The 26,782-nt window shown below is 47.0% G+C and overlaps 1 protein-coding gene across 3 annotated transcripts in view; it reads left to right on the forward strand.

The window, feature by feature from the left end:
* KDM4B (lysine demethylase 4B) overlaps positions 1-26,782 on the forward strand; it is an 817,487-nt gene that overhangs the window by 764,151 nt on the left and 26,554 nt on the right. For 2 of the 3 annotated variants that reach the window (XM_077475749.1, XM_077475752.1), the window contains one exon: positions 5,511-5,603. The exons of the other annotated variant lie outside the window; for it this stretch is intronic. In XM_077475749.1, coding sequence (XP_077331875.1) covers positions 5,511-5,603 — 93 coding nt within the window. The remainder of the gene's footprint in view (positions 1-5,510; positions 5,604-26,782) is intronic. 3 annotated transcript variants of the gene reach the window in all.

Raw genomic sequence — 26,782 nt, forward strand, 5'->3', positions numbered from 1 at the left:
AAATGTCCGATGTGTCCGCCATAATGTAGCAGTCACAATAAAAATCTCTGATTGCCGCCATTACTGGTTAAAAAAAATAATAATAATAAAAATGCTATAAAACTATCCCCTATTTTGTAAACGTTATAACTTTTGCGCAAACCAATAATCGCTAATTGCATTTTTTTTTTACCAAAAATATGTAGAAGAATACGTATCGGCTTAAACTGAGGGAAAAAATTTTTTTTATATATTTTTTGGGCATATTTATTATAGCAAAAAGTAAAAAATATTGAATTTTTTTCAAAATAGAAAATTCTAAATTGTCTATTTTTGTGTATAGCGCAAAAAATAAAAACCACAGAGGTGATCAAATACCACCAAAAGAAAGCTCCATTTGTGGGAATAAAAGGACGCCAATTTTGTTTGGGAGTATGAGATTGCACGACCGCACAATTGTCAGTTAAAGCGACGCAGTACCGAATCGCAAAAAAGGGGCCTGGTCCTTTGGCTGCAAATTGGTCCGGGGCTTGAGTGGTTAAAGATAGAGGATACGGTGGGGGCATCTGCAGAGGTCTTTTTTTTGATCCTGCCATAAATTGCATCTCTCTTCTCTGATCCTGCCATAAACGTAATTCCTCTTTTTTCCTCTTTTTGATCCTGCCATAAACTTAATTCCTCTTTTTAATCCTGCCATAAATGTAATCCCTCTCTTTTTGATCCTGCCACATATTGCATCCCTTTTCTCTGATCCTGCCATAATTAGAATTTTTCTTTTTTGATCCTGCCATCAATTGAATCCCGCTCATTTTGATCCTGCCATAAATTGCATCTCCTCTGATTCTGCCATAATTTGAATTTCTCTTTTTTTGATCCTGACATAAACTGAATCCCTCTCTTTTTGATTCTGCCATAAACTTAATTCCTCTTTTTGACCCTGCCGTACATTTAATCCCTCTTTTTTTTTTTTTTTATCCTGCCATAAATTGAATCCCTCTTTTTTGATCCTTCCATAAATTGAATTCATCCCCCCCCCTTTTTTTTTTTTCTTCTCTATCTTGACTTTACTTTGTGGTGTTAGCACAAAAAAAAAAATTATTCGAAAGCCGCGTACACATGGACGGACTGTCTGGCCAACTTAGTCCGCCGAAACACATTTCAGCGGACAGTCCGCTTGTGTGTGGGCTTCAGCGGACTTTTTCAGCGTGCAGTCTGGCGGACTAAGTATTTCGGAATTTCCGTAATACTGTCCGTCGGACTCGCATTTCGGCAGACAATCCGCCCGTGTGTATGCCAGTCTGCCGTACTTTTGAAATGAGCGGACTTTTCCCGCCCGGAGAAAAGTCCGCTCATTTCGAGCGGGTATCCAGGTAGGCGGGGCCCGCGAAGGAGACGTCGCTGGCCCCGCCGCCTGGTATGGACTTAAAGGGGAACCCCAACGCCGAAAAAAATCGGCGTGGGGTCCCCCCCCCAAGTCCACAACAGACCCTTGTCTGAGCACGCTACCCGGCCAGCCAGGAAAGGGGGGCGAGCGAGCGCCCCCCTCCTGAGCCATACCAGGCCGCGTGCCCTCAACATGGGGGGGTGCCTTGGGGAAGGGGGGGCCGCGCGGCCCCCCCCACCCCAAAGCACCTTGTCCCCATGTTGATGAGGACAAGGCCCTTTTCCCGACAACCCTGGCCGTTGGTTGTCGGGGTCTGCGGGCGGGGGGCTTATCGGAATCCGGGAGCCCCCTTTAATAAGGGGGCCCCCGGATACCGGCCCCCCACCCTATGTGAATGAGTATGGGGTACAATGTACCCCTACCCATTCACCTGTAAAATAAAAGTACAAAAAAAAACACAACACGAGATAAAATACTTTATTGCACAGCTCCGGGGGTCTTCCGTCTTCGGGGGTCTTCTCGCCGGACTCCTCCGCTATCTTCTTGTAGCTCTTTTGCTAGCGGAGGAGTCCGGCTTTCTTCCTCGCCGCCGGCCTCTTCTCCCGACTTCGGGGGTCTTGTCCCCCTCTTCGGTTCTTCTGCCGGGCCACCGCGCCTTCTTATAGCTCTTTTACAGGCGGTGGCCCGGTCTTCTGTCGCCGCCGCCGCCTTCCGTTCTTCTTCTTCTCCAGGAGATGTTGCCTCGACGATCTCTCCGGCCGGAATGCCAGGGACGCACTGCGCGGCCACTTATATAGGGACAAGGGGTGGTGTCACATGGCTTTATGTCACATGGGTTGGTCACATGGGTTGATGTCACATGGGGACTATGACATCGTAAGGGGGCGGGGTCACCATGTGACACCAACCCATGTGACATAAAGCCATGTGACACCGCCCCTTGTCCCTATATAAGTGGCCGCGCAGTGCGTCCCTGGCATTCCAGCCGGAGAGATCGTCGAGGCAACATCTCCTGGAGAAGAAGAAGAACGGAAGGCGGCAGCGACAGAAGACCGGGCCACCGCCTGTAAAAGAGCTATAAGAAGGCGCGGTGGCCCGGCAGAAGAACCAAAGAGGGGGACAAGACCCCCGAAGTCGGGAGAAGAGGCCGGCGGCGAGGAAGAAAGCCGGACTCCTCCGCTAGCAAAAGAGCTACAAGAAGATAGCGGAGGAGTCCGGCGAGAAGACCTCCGAAGACGGAAGACCCCCGGAGCTGTGCAATAAAGTATTTTATCTCGTGTGTTGTGTTTTTTTTTGTACTTTTATTTTACAGGTGAATGGGTAGGGGTACATTGTACCCCATACTCATTCACATAGGGTGGGGGGCCGGTATCCGGGGGCCCCCTTATTAAAGGGGGCTCCCGGATTCCAATAAGCCCCCCGCCCGCAGACCCCGACAACCAACGGCCAGGGTTGTCGGGAAGAGGCCCTTGTCCTCATCAACATGGGGACAAGGTGCTTTGGGGTGGGTGGGACCGCGCGGCCCCCCCTTCCCCAAGGCACCCCCCCATGTTGAGGGCACGCGGCCTGGTACGGCTCAGGAAGGGGGCGCTCGCTCGCCCCCCTTTCCTGGCCGGTCGGGTAGCGTGCTCGGACAAGGGTCTGTTGTGGACTTGGGGGGGACCCCCACACCGATTTTTTCCGGCGTTGGGGTTCCCCTTTAAGTCCATACCAGGCGGCGGGGCCAGCGACGTCTCCTTCGCGGGCCCCGCCTACCTGGATACCCGCTCGAAATGAGCGGACTTTTCTCCACGTGTGTGGGCGAGTCCGTACATTTCAAAAGTAGGGCGGATAGTATGGCGGACTTAGTACACCGTATTAGTCCGCTCAAAAAGTGGTGTGTGTGATCAAGTCCGTTCATTCGAAAGTATGACGGACTGTCCGTCGGATTGTCTGACGGACTAAGTTGGCCAGACAGTCCGCCCGTGTGTACGCGGCTTAAGGAATACATTTTTTTCCTTGAAGCAATAAGGTCTTAATATTTTATGTAGCATTTTTTCTACACACTTCTTCTTGGCTCAACAAATTAACTTTTTATATTGCCTTTTTTTTTCTCCCCCCCCTTCTCATGTTGGCTAAAAACAGGTGTAGTCACTAACCACTTGAATAATTGGTGGTATCAATTAAATATGCTAATTTTCTGTGACACTAACTTGAGGGCCAATGGAGTTTGCATATGTGTATGTGAGTATATATATTTTTTGCCATATCTGTTTTAAACCAGCTACGACTAAGGCTATTGCCGAAACGCGTCAGCTTAGGTTTTACTGTCACTCTGATGTACCAATAAATGGCATTTCAAGGATTACGGTGTTGCCGGCTCTTCTTACTACTGTTGGAGTGTGTTGGGACACATTGAGCCTCGGCATCTGTGAGTGGACCTGGTGTATGGATTGAGTTGTCCCTGCAGAGAGTGCTGTTACCTTTCTTCTTTTTCATGCATCTGCAGAGGTGTCGGTCCCTTTTGGGTCCCATAAGCCGGCCCTCTCTGCTAGGTGTTTCTGTATTTAACTTATTTTGATATGTTTATTTACAAGGAGTGGGGAAGCCCGCAACGGGCCCGTTCAGTCCCGAGACAGATGGTGGTGCGTTACCCCTTTGAGGAGAGTTTCTTGAAAAAAATGGACATCTCTGGTTATTGACCCCCCCCCCCCCCCCCCCCGGTATCCAGGTTAAATAAGGTAACTACGATTCCAGTGGAAGGGTCCCCCTCTTTCAAGGACCCCGCTGACAAAAGAGCCGAGGCAGTTGCCTGGTCCATGTTTACGGTGGTGGGGTCAGCATTGCGCCCAGTGTTAGCCACGGCCCTGGTGTCACAGACACCCGGAGAGGGAACCCACGCCGTTTAAAAAAAAAAAAAAAATGACGTGGAGTTCCCCCTTGAGAGCTCATTCTCTGATTGGCCACGGCAAAAGTCGCCTGGCCTGGGACGACTTGTAAGCCACCCCAAGTCGGAAAGTTAGTTACAATGTTTCATATTCTAGACTTGGCAGACTGCCCAGATGTTTTCTTTGACAGCTGAGTGAGCAGATTGTCTCTGCACTTGTTATATGAAAGAATTGGCAAACTCAACAATATAGATGTGGGGGGTGAATCAAGATTGCTATTTTTTAAGGATTAATTGTGTAGCTCTACTACTATTCAACTGCAGTTCATCCAGAGTGATCATGGGCCTCTTGGCTGCATCTCTGATCAGTCTTCTCCTTGTCTGAGCTGAAAGTTTAGAGGGACGGCCAGGTCTTGGTAGATTTGCAGTGGTCTGATACTCCCATTTCAAAATGATCGCTTGCACAGTGCTCCTTGAGATGTTTAAAGCTTGGGAAATCTTTTTGTATCCAAATCTGGCTTTAAACTTCTCCACAACAGTATTACGGACCTGCCTGGTGTGTTCCTTGGTCTTCATGATGCTCTCTGCGCTTTCAACAGAACCCTGAGACTATCATAGAGCAGGTGCATTTATGCAGAGACTTGATTACACACAGGTGGATTCTATTTATCACCATCAGTCATTTAGGACAACATTGGATCATTCAGAGATCCTCGCTGAACTTCTGGAGTGAGTTTGCTGCACTGAAAGTAAAGGGGCCGAATAATTTTGCACGCACCACTTTTCAGTTTTTTATTTGCTAAAAAAGTTTAAATTATCCAATAGATTTTGTTCCACTTCACAATTGTGTCCCACTTGTTGGTGATTCTTCACAAAAAATAAAAATGTTATATCTTTAGGTTTGAAGCCTGAAATGTGGCAAAAGGTTGAAAAGTTCAAGGGGGCCGAATACTTTCGCAAGGCACTGTGTGTGTGTGTGTGTATATATATATATATATATATATATATATATATATAATATATTATAAGTTATGAAAACATTTATTTTGAAGGCTAGATAGACTTCATTGATGTTTGTTTTAGGCACTGTACTGCAATTTCAAAGACCATTCATCAAGTTGACTCATAAGGCACCTATTAACCTATACTGTTTTGATAATAATTTTCTTCCAGTAGAGTTAATCTGGTTCAACTTGACCTGTTTTGTAATATGCTGATATTTTGCCACTCATCCAAGTTGCTTTTTTAGTTCTGTCTTTCTCTGTCAATCTACATTTATAGGTAGAGTTTGATGATGCATCTCAGCTGATGGTAAAACGCAATGAAATCTTTACATTGGAAGAGCCACTGCCAAAAAGAGTGAAATGCCGATTGGTAAGTTCTTCCTACGGCAGTCAATGCAAAAACAGTTGCTTATATCCTGACTGTAACTTATCTTTACGTGTGTATTTGCTAGCAACGTATATTGCAATCTGACTGTGTAATTTATTAAAGAGTAGTGTCAGAAAACCAGTTAGTGAACTGCTAAAGCTGCTAAATGCTAAAAAATAAAAAGGTAATGGCTGGAAAAAGATCCTTCCCTGTTGTGCTTTTGGAAGAATGGTCAAACATTCCCATAGACACTCTCCTAAACCTTGTGGACAGCCTTCCCAGAAGAGTTGAAGCTGTTATAGCTGCAAAGGGTGGGCCAACTCCATATTGAACCCTATGGGCTAAGACTGGGATGTCATTAAAGTTCATGTGCGTGTAAAAGCAGGTGCCGCAACACTTTTGACAATATAGTATGTATGTATACATATATATATATATATATATATATAATCTCTAGATTGTCAAATACCCCAATTTTCTTACACCTAGCGCCGCCTAGCTAGATGCAAAAAAATATAACAAGCGCTTACACCTTAAACTGTGTGTATATATTCTGGGGGGTGTGGAATTTCGTTCCTATTAAGCAGCTGTTTTAATTAGGCTCTATACACTGATACAACCCTATCACTGTTGTGCAAAAGAAAACTCTGTAAAGATAAATCGACCCCTCCAAAAGATGAGCTAATCTATCAAGAAAGAGTTAAAAACAGCGCATATTATTCTAAATACAGACAATAACGGTAATATGCATTAAATAGTTTAAATAACTTCCTCAAAATATTTAAACCAGATAAAAATATGTTGAATAAATTCCAAGCTCAATATTTCATATTGTGTCCATTTAACCAATGTCCGGCTAGAAATTAGTGCTTGGTGACGAAGACATCAATCTCAAAGTCATTCAACATAGTTCATTAAAAAATATATAATCTATATTGCACTATTGCCCGGGAATACACCTCCACGCGTGTACACATGCAAACACCGCCCGGTATCGTTGCCAGTGAAGAGATAGTCCCCCTTAGGTATTTCTCTTACCAGACATTAGCTGGTTTCTCACAGCTGATTAAGAAATCCTCATAGGTGAAAAATGCAGGTGTCTTCCTTTCTTCCTTCATATACTCCTCCACTCAATCTCCATAGGAAGTATAATTACAAAGAAAAGTGCATATAGTTATATGCATAAGTTATAGAACATAAGGTTATTTAAAGGGGAGGGCCACCCTGAAAAACAAAAAAATTTTAAAAATTACAAAAAATCTAAAAAAAAAAAAAGAAAAAAATTTTTTTACTTACCAGAAATGCCTGTTGCTAGGCACTTTCTCCTAATCTTCCTCTTCCTCCTCCGCGGAGATCTTCTGTCTTCTGTCTTCTGTCTTCGTCGCGGCGTCTTCTGGGTAATGAGTCGCGCTGTGTTCTGGGAACTGTGTGTTCCAGAACACAGCGCGTCCCATTCAGAAAGCGCTGCGGGACTCGCGCATGCGCAGTAGCCGCGGGACTCGCGCATGCGCAGTAGGAAACGGGCAGTGAAGCCATAAGGCTCCGCTGCCTGTTTCCCTTACAAGGGATGGCGGCGCAGGGACCCGAGAGCCGAGGGACGGGTCGGCCTCGGGCGGCCGACATCGCGGGCACCCTGGACAGGTGAGTGTGTTTATTAAGTCAGCAGCTGCAGTGTTTGCAGCTGCTGACTTTTTTTTTTTTTTTTTTTTTTATAACCGGCCCTCCACTTTAAATTGATCTCTAGAAGATTTACCCCCCTTCCTGACCAGGCCATTTTTGTAATATGGCACTGCATTATTTTAACTGACAATTGCGCAGTCAGGCAACACTGTATCCAAATAAAACGTCTTTTGGTGGTATTTGATCACCACTGTGTTTTTTTGTTTTGTTTATTGTTTGCTCTATAAACAAAAAAGACCAACCATTTTGGAAAAAAATAATATATAGCTTTTACTTTCTGCTATAAAACCTATCCAATTAAAAAAATCGAATTTCTTCATAAATTTTGGGCAATATGTATTCTGCTACATGTTTTTGGTAAAAAAAAAATAAACCTTAAGTGTATATTGATTGGTTTACGCAAACATTATAGCGTCTACAAACTATAGTGTATATACAGTACTGGACAAAGGTTTTGAGAATGACACAAATATACATTTTCACAAAGTCTGCTGCTTCAGTGTTTTTAGATCTTGAGTATCCCAAGATATGTCATGAGTGTCAAAGGCTTTTAATGACAATTATATTAACCACTTCAGCCCTGGACCAATAAACAGCTTAAGGACCAGAGGTCTTTTTCCAATTTCGCACTGCGCTGCTTTAACTGGTAATTGCGCGGTCATGCAATATTGCACCCAAACGAAATTTGCGTCCTTTTCTTCCCACAAATAGAGCTTTCTTTTGATGGTATTTGATTGCCTCTGCGATTTTTTTTTTTTTTTTTGCGATATAAATGAAAAAAGAGCGAAAATTTTGAAAAAAAAAAAGGATATTTTCTTCTTTTTGTTATAAGGAAAATCGAATAAACTAAATTTTAGTCATACATTGAGGGCAAAATTTATTCAGCCACATGTCTTTAGTAAAAAAAATGTCAATAAGCGTATATTTTTTGGTTTGCGCAAAAGTTATAGCGTCTACAAACTAGAGTACATTTTCTGGAATTTACACAGCTTTTAATTTAATCTCATTTCTTGAGGTGCTAAAATGGCAGGGCAGTACAAACCCCCCCCCCCAAATGACCCCATTTTGGAAAGTAGACACCCCAAGGAAATTGCTGAGCCCATTGAATATTAATTTTTTTTGTCCTAAGAGATTGAATAATGACAAAAAAATAAATTTTTTACAAAAAGTTGTCACTAAATGATATATTGCTCACACATGCCATGGTTATATGTGGAATTGCACCCCAAAATATATTCCGCTACTTCTCCCGAGTATGGGGATACCACATGTGTGGGACTTTTTGGGAGTCTAGTCGCGCACGGCACCCCGAAAACCAATCACCACCTTCAGGATTTCTAAGGGTGCAAATTTTTGATTTAACTCCTCACTACCTATCACAGTTTCGAAGGCCATAAAATGCCAAAATAGCACAAAACCCCCCAAAATGACCCCATTTTGGAAAGTAGACACCCCAAGCTATTTACTGAGAGGCATGTTGAGTCCATGGAATATTTTATATTTTGCCAAAAGTTGCAGGAATATTACAAACTTTTTTTTTTTTGCACAAAGTTGTCACTAAATGATATATTGCTCACACATGCTATGGGCAGAAGTCAAATTACACCCCAAAATAAAATCTGCTGCTTCTTCCGAGTACGGGGATACCACATGTGGGGGACTTTTTGGGAGCCTAGCCACGTACGGGACCCCGAAAACCAAGCACTGCCTTCCGGATTTAAATATAAAATGCTACCAAAAAAACTGTTAGCGATCGCAGGGATCAGGCCTGACTCTGCAATCGCTGCAGTTATGTGTTTAGTGTTTTGTAAGTGACAGTGATCGATCGATACTGCACTTGGGTGGGCTGGGCAGAGGGGCAAAACGCAGGTGCTAGCAGGTATCTGGGCTGATCCCGCTAACAATGCGTTTTTTTGGAACCCTGAACTGCTGGGGACGCTAGTATAGATCTGATCAGATCAGATATTGATCTGTTCAGATTCTATACCACTACGGGAGGTGTATGCTTTGCGCGTGGATGTTAGCGGTACTGGCACTAACCTAGCGCTGCCTGGGGCGACGCAGACCCTGACCCTAAAACCTAATTGATATCACCCGCCGGGTGATCAGGGGGTTAAACCTTTATTGGGTAATAAATGGTGGGTGCCCTGATGCTATAAAAAGCTAATTAACCAGAGTCACCCGTAACACTTATACAGTGATCAGTGGTGAAAGGGTTAACTAGGGGCAATCAGGGGGTTCAAATTTTTATTAGGTAGTATATGGGGGTCCCTGGCGCTATATAAAAACCTGACGGGGAACCTAAACTAACTGGCTAACCAGCGTCACCAGTGACACTTATACTGTGATCGCTGGTGAAAGGGTTAACTAGGGGCAATCAGGGGGTTAAAACCATTATTGGGTAGTATATCGGGGTACCTAGCGCTATAAAAACCTGGCGGTGAACCTAAAAAAATAACTAGCTACCTAGCGACAGTAGCGACACTGATGCAGCGATCAGAAAAATTATCGCTTAGTGACACTGGCAAAAAGGGGTGAAAGGGTTAACTAGGGGCAATTAGGATGTTAAAACCATTATTGAGTAGTATATCGGGGTACCTAGCGATATAAAAACCTGGCAGGGAACCTAAAAAAATAACTAGCTACCTAGCGACAGTAGCGACACTGATGCAGCGATCAGAAAAATTATCGCTTAGTGACACTGGCAAAAGGGGGTGAAAGGGTTAACTAGGGGCAATTAGGATGTTAAAACCATTATTGAGTAGTATATCGGGGTACCTAGCGATATAAAAACCTGGCGGTGAACATAAAAAAATAACTAGCTACTTAGCGACAGTAGCGACACTGATGCAGCGATCAGAAAAATGATCGCTTAGTGACACTGGCAAAAGGGGGTGAAAGGGTTAACTAGGGGCAATCAGGATGTTAAAACCATTATTGGGTAGTATATCGGGGTACCTAGCGCTATGAAAAACCTGGCGGTGAACCTAAAAAAATAACTAGCTACCTAGCGACAGTAGCGACACTGATGCAGCGATCAGAAAAATGATCGCTTAGTGACACTGGCAAAAGGGGGTGAAAGGGTTAACTAGGGGCAATCAGGATGTTAAAACCATTATTGGGTAGTATATCGGGGTACCTAGCGATATAAAAACTTGGCGGTGAACCTAAAAAAATAACTAGCTACCTAGCGACAGTAGCGACACTAATGCAGCGATCAGAAAAATGATCGCTTAGTGACAGTGGCAAAAGGGGGTGAAAGGGTTAACTAGGGGCAATCAGGATGTTAAAACCATTATTGGGTAGTATATCGGGGTACCTAGCGCTATAAAAACCTGGCGGTGAACCTAAAAAAATAACTAGCTACCTAGCGACACTGATGCAGCGATCAGAAAAATTATCGCTTAGTGACACTGGCAAAAGGGGGTGAAAGGGTTAACTCTAGGGGCAATCAGGGGGTTAAATCTTTATTGGGGGGTGATAGGGGGCTACCCTGGACCTAACACTAACTGCCCTGACAGTTTTTACTTTTACAACTGACACTGAATGCATTGATCAGTAAAGAAATGATCAATGCAATCAGTGACACTGTGACTGGGGGGGGGGCGGGGGGCGATCGGGGGGGAATCGGGGGGGGGGGGGGGGTTGTGTACCTATGTGTCAGTGTAGTGTTTTGGTGCACTTACTTTTAGTCTTCTCCTCGTAGTCCGGTCAAAAAGACCGCCCCGAGGAGAATGACATCACTTCCTCCTTCCTGTGTAAACAATACACAGTGGGAGGAAGTTCGTCATTGGCCAGGAGCGATCGAGAGGGGGTGGCCAGAAACCAACGGCCATCCCCTCATCACGGATCGCTCCTGGAGGGAAACGGACCGCCGTATCCAGCGGGAGGGGGTCCGATCGGACCCCCCACCCGCTGGAAGGCAGGCACGTACATGTACGTGCTTGTGCCTGCCTGTGCTATTGTAATGACGTACATTGGCAATACGGCGGTCCTTAAGTGGTTAAGTTTATGCAGAGTCCTAATAGACATACATAATACAACTGGGTAAGGTGTGGGGCGTTTCCTAGCCATGGACCCAAAAGTTTGATGTTTTGTTCCCCAAGCCACTTGGTTATCACTTTTGCCTTATGACAAGGTGCTCAATCATACTGGAAAAGGCATTGTTCATCACCAAACTGTTCTTGGATGGTTGGAAGAAGTTGCTCTCGGAAGATGTATAAAAAAGTAAACTGCGCTTGACATAAAATAAATAAATAAGTAAATACTAAATAAGTAATAATAAATGAATCAAGAGGATGCAGTGACGCCACCACACTACACGAGGGGAGGACGGGCTCCAGAAAAAAACGCCGACCGGTTTTTCATTTTTATCCATGTGTTGATGAAAGTTTTTTCTTGTTAGTGCAATTATTTATTAATTTTAATAAAAGTGTAATCTGTTTCACACTATGGGTGGTTTCCCCTCTTTTTGAGTTACCACTAGTCAAATATCTTACTGATGTTTGGAGTGCGGATTTTGGGAGATCTAAGTGGCACTCTAGAGGTCCTGTTCAAGGGTAATCCCTAGTTCCTGGCTTATGTTTAAGGATGCAGATGGTTTACACTTAAAAGCTTCTTATGCTTTGCCGTCTAGTAAGCGCATTTACATTTCGGTGATGGGCACTTGTTTACTACTTATGTGTGGAATCACGTGGTGTCTACAACCTTCTTCCTTTCTTGTGAATGAGCTGTTACCACATAAAAGTCACTTTCAGCAAATTCATTCTAACTGATGGGAACTTTGAGTATTTAAAATTATTGGCCACATTTTTATTTATTTATTTATTTTCTATTTTATTCAATTTTGTGATTGCATGAAATAATTGTAATCTTGTCAATAATCACTGGTATGGGGTGCGGCTCTTGAGTTTTTCTCTGAAGATGTGTTTATACCATTCTTTATTCATAGCTGTGTTCTTAGACGAAATTGTGAGTGAGCTCACTCCCTTGGCTGAGAAGCAACCCCCACAAACCGTGGCATATCATCCATGTGTGCAGGGTGTTCACTGCACATGGGTTCACAAGGAGGGGATGGGCCCACTGTGAACAACACTACACACATGGATGATACATGACAGGCGCTACAGCTGTGTCCCTTCCCCCCACCCCGCATCCTCTCTACTGGACCTGACCCCTCCTGTGGCGACCACGCCCCTCCCTTCCTGGATTTACCCTCCCCGCCTCTCCACCCTAAACAATAACCCCTCCCCACCTTTCCACAATAAACAATAACCCCCACCCTTAACAATAACCCACCTCTCCACCCTAAACAATTGTTTTGGATCAGAACCAAGGTCTGGTATTTTTTTATCTGCCCCTGATCAAATCATTTATGTATATATGCTTTCAGCTGATTTAGCAAGTTTAGTAATTTAATCATAGTTATACTGGATATTTTGGTAACTTCTTCCTCTTTCTTCGAGACGAGACATTGGATGTTGTCATGTCTGTCTTGGGTGCACTTCTTGGAAAAGTGGCACAGTCTTTTTATAATTCTTTGCGGTTTGGCTTCAAGATAAGGGGGGTGGGATGGGAGCTAGCAGTTATCTGAAGTAGCAGTTATCTGAAGCATAAGCAAGCTATGCAGTGATGTTACATATTGAAATAGGTATTTTGGCATTCTACCTAATACCTTTTATGACAATAATATAAAATAAAATAATATTAATTTGATAACTTAGTCATCCATTACATACATACATGCATACACACCCACACATCCATTACACAATAACCCACCTCTCCACCCTAAACAATAACCATTTCTTATATTCACCGACCGACACAGCTCCTCTCTGTAACTAAATGGGTTGTATAGCCTGCCATTAGGAGAACTAGGCAAAATTGTTACACAATACACAGAACTTTTAACCCCGCCCCAGGGGGGCAGGCCCTCTGCTATCAACCCTCCTCACTGCTTCCAGCAGCTTCAGTTTTTATTTTGCCTAGTAAGGAGAATGACCTAGGAACCCTGCGGGCCCTCTCGGTCCATGTTTTTGCTGCAGGTTTGCTGCTTTTTGCGCAAGATGAAAGATCCTGAGATCTTCTATCAACTGCCGGCTGGGTGACAGGCTGGTTAATGATATCCTTGTAGTCTCCCCAGTCCGGCCATGGAGCATGAGCAGGCAGCAGCTAAGGCTCGGCAGGCCACGACCTGCCTCATCTCCAGAGGTGGTCGGTGAGCTTCAATGTTCCGGGGTATACATATGACCGGGCTACTGCTGTCTGGATCACAGTATACCGGGCCAACAGCTACCCTGTAACTGCGTAGCAGTAGGTCTGTGATGGAATGTCTCCCAGCTCTTCAGGACTGGTAAGTATGGCTCTCCCTGGGCATTCCCTGGGGGGTCGATTCGAGGGCCACCTCATCTGCCTATCTTCTCTCCCAAATCCCTATCACCCCTCCTTCCCCCCTCTGGGGGGGTGGTTGCGAGCGGTGTGTGTGTGTGGGTTTGCTGTTTTCTCACCTGTAGGGGCTCTGTGCGGCTGGCGTTGGTCCTGGTCCCAGTCTGGGGGTCCCAAAAGGTGTTTGTGGAGATTGTTCTGGCTGTAGGCAGGCAGCGCGTTTTTATTTTTTGTTCTGTCACCGCATGGCGTTGTCTGGCGGCCATCTTGGATGTGGGAAAGCAGGTATTCCCCTGATGAGCTTCAGCAACCATTTTCTTTAGGGTCTCCTATTAGTTGCATTGGCGGCCATTTTCTTGAAGCCGAGCGCTTTTTTTGCCGCTCTTCTCTTGTGGCAGAATTACATGTGCTCTCACTTGCTCTTTCCTGTGTCCACTGTGTGTACAGGACGCTGGATTGCTCTTTGCTGAACGATGAAGCTAGCTCTGCAGAACATTTCACCGCTGTTCATAGCTGCTGCTGCTGACACAGTTTTGTCCTTTCTGCAACTGGGAACCTCCTAGGGACTACAGGCACTGCTAGTGGCATTCACAGAACGCCCTAGGGTGGTGAGTCTAGCGCTAAGTGCCCCCCCACCCGGCGGCAGCAGCAGGAGGGTGGGACCTTCATTGTCCTAAGTCCCCTCGCAGGTGGCAGACAGGCTAGGGTCAGCATGGCTGCAGAAACTGGTGTTTCTTCCCCCGAAATCCAGGCTATAGCAACCGGGTCACCTAAGGTTAGCGCGGTGCGCATGGACACCCTGACGGCGATCCTTGACTCCTATGTTGCTAAGATAGAGGCAGCACGTGGAAAGAAAGGTACACGTAAGAGGCCCCTGCCCCCCCCCCATCCTCTGGGAGAGCTCTGATGCAGACTCGGGCCCTGCTGCGGCTGGTGACCTATGCTTTGACCTATCAGACGTGGCTGACCAGGACCGTTCAGACAGTGAGGATGATTCACCGTCCGCGTCTGGGCTCGACAAAGCGCTTGTTGGAGCACTTATCACAGCTGTGCGTGATACCCTGAAGATTCAGGAGCCAGCGGATCCCTCTGATGATGTACCAGTCCCCTTTGGGTCCCGCAAGCCAGCACGTTCACCTAAGGTGTTCCTGTATTTGATTTATTTTGACAGATTCATCTACAGAATGGGGTCGCCCGCAACTGACCTTTTCGGTCCCCAAAAATTTGGCGGTGCATTACCCCTTTGAGGAAAGCCTTCTCAAAAAGTGGTCGGCTCCTCCGGTCGTGGACCCCCCAGTATCTAGGTTAAATAAAGTAACCACGATCCCGGTTGAGGGGACTCCTGTATTTAAGGATCCCACGGACAGGAAGGCCGATGTGGTGGCTCGTTCCTTGTTTACGGTTGTGCGACCTGTGCCGGCATCCACACTGGTGTCGCAGACACTGACTGAATGGGCAAAACGTTTGCACCGCGAATTGGGAGAGCAGAACGCCTCCCCTGTCTGCGTGGAACTAGCAGACCAACTAGTGCAAGGCCTTAAGTACGTTTGTGACGTGGCCCTGGATACTCTCCCTCTGTTATCCAAGGCTTCAGTGTCAGCTGTGATGCTGAGGCGCCTCATTTGGCTAAAATGCTGACCAGGCATCCAAGAAAGCCCTGACGGATCTTCCCTTCCTTGGCGAGCGGCTCTTTGGAGCCTCATTGGATGACATTATTAAGAATGCCACTGGTGGTAAGAGTACACTACTCCCACAGGCTAGGAAGGCTAAGGAGCCTCGCCCCAGGCAAGGGCCCTCTTTCCGATCAAAAGCGGCTTTTTCGTCCGCCCAGTGCTTCGGCAAAACACCCCCAGCCCGACAGGATGCCGACAGACGGTCAGCGTCCCTGGAACCGCAAGCCTAACAAGACTGCGAACAAAAGTGCTACCGCATGAAGGTTTGCCCCAGCCACTTTTCGGGTGGGGGGTCATCTTCGGGAGTTTGCAGCCCGGTGGACCTCCCGGTTATCCGACCAATGGGTCTGCGATCTGATTTCCACAGGCTACAAGATAGAGTTTCTCTTGGCCGCCATTCTTCCCCTCCAGCATAACCGTGTCCCCGGTTCGCCGGAAGGCCCTGTTAGGGGCGGTAAGGGGCTTGCTGAATCGGGGTGATCGTACCAGTTCCGGAATCGGAACGCTTCCAGGGGTTCTACTCAAATCTGTTTGTGTTTCCCAAGAAGGAAGGGTTACGTCCAATCTTGGACTTGAAGGCCCTCAATCACTTCGTAAAAGTGCAGAGGTTCAGAATGGAATCAGTTTGCTCAGTAGTCGCTGCACTCCATCAAGGGGACTTCCTGGCATCCTTGGACATCCAGGATGCTTACCTGCACATACCCATTTGCCTTCGGCATAAAAAATGTCTGCGTTGGCAGTCGGGGAAGCCCACTACCAGTTTGTGGCTCTTCCTTTTGGCCTGGCATCAGCCCCCCGAGTCTTTACCAAAGTACTGGCTCCAGTATTGGCGTTGCTGAGGCTTCGCCAGATCGCGATAGTGGGTTACCTAGACTATCTCCTCCTGAGAGCATCTTCCGCCTCAGAATTAGAGGAGGATGTGGCGATCACCTTGCAGACCCTGCAAGAATTTGGGTGGCTGTTGAACCTAAAGAAGTCGGTGGTTGTACCGACTCAGTGTCTGGAGTACCTGGGGTTACTATTGGACTCCAGGGAAACAAGGGTTTTTCTCCCCTCAGACATATTGATGACTCTCAGATCGGTGGTCAATCTACTGATGAGTTAAAGTCGTTGTTGCTCCGCTTTTGCATGCGAGTGCTGGGGCTCATGGTAGCCTCCTTAGATTTTGTCGAAGTGGGACAAATCTCCGTTGTCCCTGGATCGGCAGATCCAGGTGAGTCAACCAGTCAGGGACTCCCTGATCTGGTGGTTAAGGTCCCCGGTGATTCAGTCCGGAAAATCGTTCCTTCCTCTGACATGGACGGTGATCACTACGGACGCCAGTCTGTCCGGCTGGGGTGGAGTGATGGGGATTCAGTCGGCTCAAGGCATCTGGTCTGCGGAGGAATACAAGTTGCCGATCAATCTGCTCGAATTGAGAGTGATCAGGCTGTGCCTCCACACATGGTCTATGAGTCTTCAAGGGCGTCCGTTTAGGATACAGTCAGACAACGCCACAGCTGTGGCGTACATAAATCACCAAGGGGGAACAAGAAGCTCAGCCTCTGCTCGGGAGGTCGCTCACATACTTCGGTGGGCAGAGCGGCACGTACCGGCCCTGTCAGCCATTTACATCCCAGAGGTGGAAAATTGGCAGGCGGACTATCTGAGTCGACAGATGCTGGACCCAGGAGAATGGGCATTGCATCCGGAGATATTCAGGCTGCTGTGCCTGCGGTGGGGCACACCAGATGTGGATCTATTGGCCTCCTGTCTCAATCGGAAGGTACCAAGATTCATGTCCAGGACCAGAGATCCATGGTCAGACGCGCTGGTGGCTCCGTGGGATCAGTACCAGCTGATCTACGCCTTTCCGCCACTAAAACTGTTGCCACGTCTGCTGCTCAAAGTGGAAGCCGAGGGGATCCCAGTAATCCTGGTTGCCCCAGATTGGCCTCAGCGGCCCTGGTACGCAGACCTGGTGCATCTGGTGGCAGATGCTCCCTGGTGACTGCCATTGCGAGCGGACCTCCTATCTCAAGGTCCAATCTTTCACCCTGCTTTACCATCACTGGCTTTAACGGCATGGCTATTGAGAGCCAGGTGCTGAGGAACCGGGGTCTGTCGGACTCAGTGATTCCAACTATGCTGAGGGCGCGGAAATCTTCTTCAAGGAAGATATACCATCGTACCTGGAAGGCCTACATCTCCATGTGTGAGGAGAAAGGGTGGCATCCGCGCTCCTTCTCTATATCCAGGATCCTTCTGTTTCTTCAGCATGGTGTGGACCAGAAATTGGCGTTGAGCACCATTAAGGGGCAAATTTAAGCCCTGGCTGTCTTTTTTCAGTGACCCCTGGTGTCTCACTCATTAGTGCGTACCTTTTGTTCAGGGGGTACGACATGTAGTCCCTCCGGTGCGTCCTCAGTTACCCCCATGGGATTTGAACTTGGTGTTGGCGCTTCAGAAGCCGCCGTTTGAGAATATCAGGGAGATTCCCCTGTTGACCCTTTCACAGAAGGTGGTCATTCTAGTGGCCATCACATCGGCCAGGAGGGTTTCGGAATTGGTGGCCTTGTCCTGCAAGTAGCCTTATTTGGTCATCCACAGGGATAAGGTGGTGTTGCGTCCGCAACCGTCCTTTCTACCAAAGGTGGTTTTCGGCTTTTCATATCAGTAAGGACATTATATTACCATCGTTGTGTCCTAAGCTGAAGCACCCCAAGGGGGTGGCCCTTCACGCTCTCGATGTGGTTAGGGCTCTGAAGGTGTACTTGTCTGCCACAGCTCCCTTTCGGAAGTCAGACTCACTGTTTGTTTTGGTGGCTGGTCCTAAGAAAGGCATGGCGGTCTCCTCGGCTACCATTTCCAGGTGGATCAGACAGATTGTAGTCCAAGCCTATGCCTTGAAGGGGCAGGTGCCCCCCTTTCCAGTCACGGCCCACTCTACAAGAGCAATCGGAACGTCTTGGGCCTTCCGACACCAAGCATCTGTCGCTCAGGTGTGTAAGGCGGCGACCTGGTCATCTGTCCATACGTTTACCAAGTTCTACAAGGTAGACGTCAGTGCATCAGCTGATGCCTGTTTTGGCCGCAAAGTTTTGCAAGCGGCCGTGTAGTTGCAATTGAGTTTTTTCCTGGTTTTTCGATAAAAACGCAGTACTGTTTTGTTAATGCACTGTTTCATTACTTCCACAATGTTGCGGTCTTGGGGATCACTCCTGTTGAGGGTGCCCGGTTATATGGTGTAGTTTTTCCACACACTGCTTTTTTTTTGTGGGTTCAATTTCACTAGTTCCCACTTGCCATGGTGGATGAAGTTTTTATGCTGTTTTTTCCCACCCCTCGTTTGGCACTGCTTGGGGACATCCCATTTAGTTACAGAGAGGAGCTGTGTTGGTCAGTGAATATAAGAGAAAATAGGATTTTTGTACTCGCCGAAAAATCCTTTTCTCTGTAATTCACCGACCAACACAGCACCCACCCCTCCTTTTTTTCTACGTTATACTGCTTGTTCACGTACTGAAGCTGCTGGGAGCAGTGCGGAGGGTTGATAGCACAGGGTACGCCCCCCTGGAGCGGAATTAAAAGTTCTGTGTATTGTGTAACAGTTTTGCCTAGTTCTCCTAATGGCAGGCTATACAACCCATTTAGTTACAGAGAGGAGCTGTGTCGGTCGGTGAATTAAAGAGAAAAGGATTCCTATCTTCTCCAACCTAAACAATAACACCACTCCCCACCTCTCTGTCCTAAACAATAACCCACCTCTCTGTGCTAAACAATAACCCACCTCTCTGTGCTAAACAATAACCCACCTCTCTGTGCTAAACAATAACCCACCTCTCTGTGCTAAACAATAACCCACCTCTCTGTGCTAAACAATAACCCACCTCTCTGTCCGAAACAATAACCCACCTCTCTGCCCTAAACAAGAACATCCCTCCCCAACTTTCTGCCCTAAACAAGAACATCCCTCCCCAACTCTCTGCCCTAAACAAGAACACCCCTCCCCACCGCTCTGCCCTAAACAGTAACACCCCTCTCCACCCTAAACAACAGCACCCTCTCCACCCTAAACAAATAACCCCCCCCCCCTGGCCTCTCCACCCTCAACAATAACACCCGTGTTTAATTATGTGGTTAGTATGGGGAGGGGTCTTGTGTAATAATGGTGCATAGTATGGAGGAGGGGTCCTGTGTAATGATGGGGGTAGTATGGTGGAGGGGGGTCTGTTTAATGGGGCAGTATGGTGAAGGGCGTCCGGTTTAATGATCGGGGGGCGAAATTGCATGGGGGGTGCCCAATAAAATGTCTGTCCAGGGTCCAATCAATATTAAAGATGTCTCTGGCTGTGCCTGTCACTAAGTGCATACAGCACCCAGGGGTGGACTGAGCATTCAGTGATCAGTGAGGGGCCCCATGAGTGGTTCCTGTCGGTGGTTGATGCCATTGCCCTGGAAGAGGAGGAAGGACTTGTGCTGGCTGGGATGAGAGGAATGGCGGAGCCATGCGAATGAGGGCAGCCGTTCCCGTTACTTCTTCTCCTGAGGGGGGTTCTACATAGCAACACACACCGCCTACTGTCCTCCTCTGTGTTCAGTGGAAGAGCGGGGCCACGGTCCAAATCTCCGATGTGGAGACATGAATGGTCTCAGGATGCTTTACTATTGGCCTCACACAAGACTGATGGACAAGGTTTTTTTTTTTTCTTGATGGCCCAAACAATAGAAAAGGGGCTTCATCAGAGAATATTACTTTACCCCAATTCTCAGTAGTCCAATCCCTTTACCTTTTACCTATGTTTTTCCAGGAGAGAAGTGGTTTCTTTGCTGCCCTTCTTTACATCAGGCCATCCTTCAAAAGTCTTTGCCTCACTGTGTGTACAGATTTGCTCACATCTTGCTTCCGTCACCATTCCTGAGCACTCCTCTGCACTGATGGTTCTCAGATCCCGCAGCTGAATCAACTGTACAAGATGGTCCTGAAGCTTTCTTGACTTTCTTGGGTTCCCTGAAGCCTTCTTCACAACAATTGTACCTCTCTACTTTAAGTTCTTGATTATCCAATAAATGGTTGATTTAGGTGCAATCTTAGTAGCAGCAATATTCTTGCCTGTGAATCCCTTTTGTGCAAAGCAATGAGTGATTTCCAGCCTTGTCCTTAACACTGACACCTGTGTTAACGAGAGAGTCACTGACATAGCAGCTCGTCCTTTTGTGGCAGGGCTGAAATGCAGTGGAAATTATTTTTTTGGGGGGTTTAATGTCATTGTCGTGGCAAAGAGACATTGCAATTCATCACTCTTCATAACATTCTGGAGTATATGCAAATTGACATCATAAAAACTGAGGCAGCAGACTTTGTGAAAATTAATATTTGTGTAATTCTCAAAACCTTTGGTCAAGGCTGTATTTTTTAATCTATTTTTTTTAATACTAGTAATGGCAGTGATCAGCGAATTATAGCACGGCTGCGATATTGCAATCGGACATTTACACATTGCGGGAACCAGTGACACCAATACAGTGATTAGTGCTAAAAATATGCTCTGTCATTGTACTAATGACACTGGCTGGGAAGGGGTTAAACATCTAGGGAAATCAAAGGGTTAACACTGTGCCTAGCCAGTGTTTTTTTGTGTACTGTATGTGCTTGTTTTACTAGGGGCACAAAATTCCCTTGTACATAGGCAGATCTACATTCTATGTGTTTTACTGACGATCGGTGGATGCCAGTGAACATCCAGCGCTTGTGATTAATCACAGCAGAAGCGGCACCCATACCCCCTGTAGGTGGAAGTGCAGGATCATGTATAAATGTGTGATCCTGTAAAAGTAAATCTGGCGGTGGTTAACTCCATTTTTGTTGGCAAAAAAAAAAACAATCCCCTCTAAGTGATCTATGTACAGTGCAGGGATTTTAACAAACTTTTTTGCAGATCCCTACCTTGTTGTTGTAAAGAAATTGCTGTCTGTGTCCATATGCTAAGTGAATCTGTATGGGAGTGGTTTTATAGTTATCAATTTTTTGCTGCACCGGCAGGGCTCTAATGAGGAAAACTGCAGGGTCTGCATCCCTTTAGACCTGATTTCTCTTTGGAAGTATCTCACCAAAATTGAAATTTTTGTGGCAGGGGATGCTCAAAACCAGATTTGTATCTTTAGTGTAGATTTCTGGGAAAATCAGTAAGCCAATTACAGAAAGCAGGAAATTACTTATCTGGGGGATGTTCTGTACCACTAAGTGATTTTGTTCACGCGGTGTAGGGGGCGTGCAGAGAGCCGCTCCCGCTGTGCTTGGACACAGTGGGAGCCAATCAGCAGGTCCTGCCGATCGTTCATTGGAAAGATGGAGCAGCGGTCTGTAAACCAGGCAAACCACTGATCTGTCAGGGAGAAAAAGAGAGATCTTGTGTTTTCAGCTGAACTGAAACACGGTTCTCTCTTTTCCTCCAGTGTCTCCCCCCCCCCCCCAACAGTTGGTAAGCACCTGCCAGGGACACACTTAACCCTTTGATCGCCCCTGGTGTTAACCTCTTCCCTGCCAGTGTTATTTATACAGTGACGGTGCCTCTGCAATGTTGCAGTTCTGCTAAAAATCGCTGAACACTAGTAAAAAATATAAAAACGCCATAAAACTATCCCATAGTTTGTAGACGTGATAACATTTGCGCAAACCAATCAATATACACTTATTGGGATTTTTTTTAACAAAAATATGTACCATACATTGTAGAAGTACAAAATATCTTAATTGGCAGTTTAATTTGCGGTTTGTGGTTGAGGCATGTAATAGGATGCCCTACATGTTGAGTGCGTCAGCGCTTCTTCTTCAGTAGCTTGAGAATCTAACATACATAAATGAAAAAGGACAATGAGTTTAACAACTATTGAAACCAGGTAGAAAAACATATAGCTGGTAATTTGCAGCTGGACTGCAGTGTGCTTTAGGCTATCTATGTGATGGGTTTTGCTTTCGAAAATGATAAAAGTTTTGCCTATAGTTCTACTTTATTCCTTCTGGGTAGTAGTGAGACCACACTGGGAGTGCTTAAAGTGGTTGTAAACCCTTACAAACCACTTTGACCTACAGGTAAGCCTAGATTAAGGCTAACCTGTAGGTCCAAGCAATATCTCCTAAACCTATATGGTTTAGGAGATATTTGCCCGAAAACGGGCACCGCTGTCTACAGCGCATGCGCCGTAGACAGCGGCGCGCAGGCGCACTGAGCGTGGCAGTTCCAAGAATGGAGCTGCCGCATTTGTCGACTCCCGTGCGCATGCGCGGGAGTGACGTCATCGCGGCTTCGCCGAATGACAGCGGCGGAGCTGCGAGACGCCACCAGCAAGATGGATGCGGCGGACTACAGGGGACAGCGGCGACTTCGCTGGCTCCTGTGTCAGGTAAGTGACACATAATGGGCTACTATGCAATGCATAGTAGTCCATTATGCTTTACCTTTGCAGGGAAAAAAAGAGGAAGTAAACTCATCAGGGTTTACTTCCTCTTTAAGACCTGCAGCCATGTTTCATCACAGCCTGCTTGCATTGCTTTCCAACAACCTATAAACTCAGGGAAAAGACAGATTATACCCCAGGTGGGGAACAATGTTTGGCCAGTACCCAACTCCTCACTACAGACCTTTTACTGCCACCCATTTATCTTATGAACCCTAAAATCCTACATGATAGATATACTCCATTGACAACCATTTCCTAGAGGTTATCACACTTGTTACAAATAACTTGAGATTCTAAAGCTGGGCATAGATGCATCAAAATTAGGGTTGTCATCTTGTCAGAATGTTTATACTGAAATATAAATGTATAGTAATTATGAAAATATGCAAATCTTTGATTTGGGAGATTTACAATTTTCTACCAATACCAACAAGGAATTCAAGTTCGTTTATCCGCGCTATTTTGAAGACAGTGATACAAATTATATTGCTTAAAAATATATATTAACTAAAAATACAGTGGAAAAAAATATCAGGCATATTTTGTGATAAAACAAATAAATAGATATACAGAACTTCTACATATCAGAGATAGACAATGGTTCAGATAATATTAGTCACATTTCTATTATTTAAGTTCTTATAATAAAATACCACATTTCAATTCTTGAATAACTGGTTATATTTGAGACTTGGAAACTCTCAGTGAATAACCTCCCGTGTCTTCACGGCCTAGTGTAAACAATATATGTTTACATTAAACACAGTGTTCTCTCTTCTCAAAACAATCAGATCTCATCTTCTTACACTCTTAAATGTGCGCAAACGGGGGCGTGGCCTAGCGATGCACTAGAGCAGACGTGGTTCTCGGGAGCTCCGGCATCGGCACGGATATTTTGATCTATTATTATGTGATCCTCTCACTGTTGCTCACCCCAAGCATGGGGAGAAAAACGGACAAGTCCCTGCCCAAGAAGGGTTCGGCTACGGGCACTATCAAGCGCTTTTTATCCACGGAGGCCGAGGATGTTCCGGACCAAGACGGACTAGGCCGCTCGCCGCACAGCACGCTGCTGGCACACAGTCCCGCCTCTTCAGTTAGGCCGGAACACAGGCCACGCTCGCCTGACACCTCGGCCGAATCGGAGGAAGAGGGAGACCTGGCCGGACCCACCGGGGTAGCTACCAGGGTGAGTGACCTCCCGACTAAGGCTGACTTAGCTTCGATGCTGCTGAACCTCGAACGAGCGATTCGGAAGGAAGTGTCGGCAGTCCGTTCGGACCTATCTCAGGTTTTGATACGTGTAGAAGGGACGGAACAACGATTAGATAGACATGCGTCCGCCATACGATCTCTTCAGACGACTACCCGTCGGCTTACGATCGCTCACCGTTCGGCTCTATATAAGATTGAGGATCAGGAGAACCGGAACAGACGCAATAACGTTCGGATCCGTGGCCTTCCGGAGGCGACCGGGGATGATGACCTTCTGCCTTCGGTTAGGGGCATTTTTAACAGCCTTCTCGGCCGAGCACCGGACGCTCCTTTGAAGATCGATCGGGTCCACAGGGCCCTCCGGCCTCGTTCCCTGACCACAGAGGTCCCGCGTGACATCATCTGCAGAGTCCATCACTATCCGGACAAGGAGCTGATCATGAAGAAGGCCAGGGATGCCACGCCGTTTGATTTCCATGGCGCCTCTCTTACCCTATTCCCTGATCTGGCCAAGGAGACTTTGGATAGGCGTAGAGCCTTGCGCCCCCTCACGAAACTTCTCCAGGTGGCTTCTATCAGATACCGGTGGGGCTTCCCTGCGGCCTTAATTGCCTCTGTCAATGGCAAAACCTCCGTCCTCAGATTTCCTGAAGAGTTACCACGATTTTGTGCTGACCTGAATGTCACCGTGCCGGAGTTACCGGGCTGTACCGATGTTATCCCGCCGCCAATTAAGATCCCCGACCGTCAATGGCATAGAGTGGGACGGAAACATCCCGTTGCAGATCCGGAATCCCAGGTGCACCCCTGAGGGACGCGCTGTGCGGACATTGCTATCTGTCCTGCTCTGTTTCTCCGGTTATCGCGGACGTCTTGGATCCTGCAACTATACTGTTGTTTTCCTGTTATTTGCTATTACCTTGGTTATTGGCCTCAGGGTCCCCTCCCTTGATATTCATGTTCTGCCGAGGCGGGACAGTGTTCTGTGTCTTTGATGCCCTGGATATACACGGATGCACCTCGCTGGATATCTGAGTTATTGCCTTACCCTGTGGCGAACCTGTGAGCCCCCGTGGTATTACACTCTCGGGCCTGCTCACTCTCATCTTAACCCTGTAGTCAGTTATTGCTTGGACTCAGCTGCAGTTCATTGACCCTGTTTGGACCACTGTTTTATTTACGGTTTAATGTTTCTTTTTTTATGTTTATTTTATGCTGGGAATGTTTTAGTAGTGAGTTTATTTGCGGTGCCGGTGCCGGACTGCCGTGGCGTGACCCTGACCCCTGATGGCGCGGTTGGTGCCCGACTGTCCGGTTTCCGCCGCCCCCTTTTTGGCGGGTGCCGCCTTGCGCGGGGTCCCGGTGCCCTTGTCCTGCTCTGCGGGGGGGGTGGGGGGGTCCCGGGCTGGGCGCGCGGCCCGCCCTTGCACTGCAGTTTTCTGCGTGCGGTTAGATCTATTGCTATGCTGCTTTCTTTCTTACTCTGATCTTTGCTGTTCTATTTTTCTCCCTGTACTCCTCTCTCTTTCCTTTTCTTTCTCCTGGTTGTCCTCTTCTTCCCCGTCCCTGTCCTCACCCATTCTCGTCCCCTTGGCGGGGGTGGGGTCCTATTTGCCTTGGTTATTTTGCACTGTGGGGGTGTGGGAGGCGGTCCCCCCTTTCTGAGACCCGATGGCTACGGTGAATTTTGTTTCGTTCAATGTTAGGGGCCTTCACGCCCCTGGGAAAAGACATCAATTGTTCCGAGAACTGAACCGTCTCCGTGGAGATGTGGTTTTTCTACAGGAGACCCACCTCACCCACACCACTTCAGTTAAATTATACTCCCCCAAGTACCCTACTTGGTATTACGGCCTCTCAGATATTTCTAAGGCCAACGGCGTAGCCATTGGGTTTCGGGGTGGCACCGCGTTCAAGCTAGAATCTATGTTATGTGATCCAGCTGGCCGCTTTTTGTTCTTACGGGGCACTCTGGGCAGCATGTCATGCACTCTGGCTACTCTTTACTCTCCCAATAGACACCAAGCATCGTTTATCGCTTCGACACTTTCTAAGCTAGGGGACTTCGCTAGGGGCTGTGTGGTCCTGACGGGTGACTTCAATGCAGCTCTGGAACCCTCTCTGGACACTTCCAGGGGGAGCTCGCCCTTGTCATATAAGCAGTTGAAATGTATCCGCACAAAACTCCATGAGCTGCAATTGATGGACACCTGGAGGATCACGCACCCTCGCGACCGTGACTTTACATATTACTCCACGGTGCACCGTACATATTCGAGAATAGATCTGTTTTCTTGACCACCAGCATCTGCCGCTCCTAGTACGGTCGGCCATAGAAACCTCTCCCCTGTCGGATCATGCTCCGACTTTGTTCACCCTTAAAGTTGACTCTTTGCCCCCCAAGGCTGCTAATTGGTGACTGAACGAATCCCTCATATCCGAGGAAGCGGACAGGAAAGTCTTGGGGGAGGAGTTAGATTTCTACTTCCAGACTAATGTGAGTGACGAGATCTCCCCGGGCGTGTTGTGGGAAGCGCACAAGGCCTTTATTAGAGGTAAACTCATTGAACTGGGTGCCAGGAAGAAAAGGGAGCGGTTGGCACAACAACTTGCGTTGATAGCGGAGATTAAAAGCCTGGAGAGGATTCATAAACGGGGCCTCTCTATGTCCATCTTACACACCCTCACCGAAAAACGTGAATCCCTGAAGACCCTCCTACATTTAGATCAGAAGTCTAGATCGAGACTGGTGGCCCAGCGCTTTTACGAGTGGGGGGACAGGCCCAG

This window comes from Lithobates pipiens, unplaced genomic scaffold (assembly GCF_037356315.1).
Source record: "Lithobates pipiens isolate NorthernLeopardFrog02 unplaced genomic scaffold, aLitPip1_a1.2 Scaffold_13, whole genome shotgun sequence".
Taxonomy (NCBI): Eukaryota; Metazoa; Chordata; class Amphibia; order Anura; family Ranidae; genus Lithobates; species Lithobates pipiens.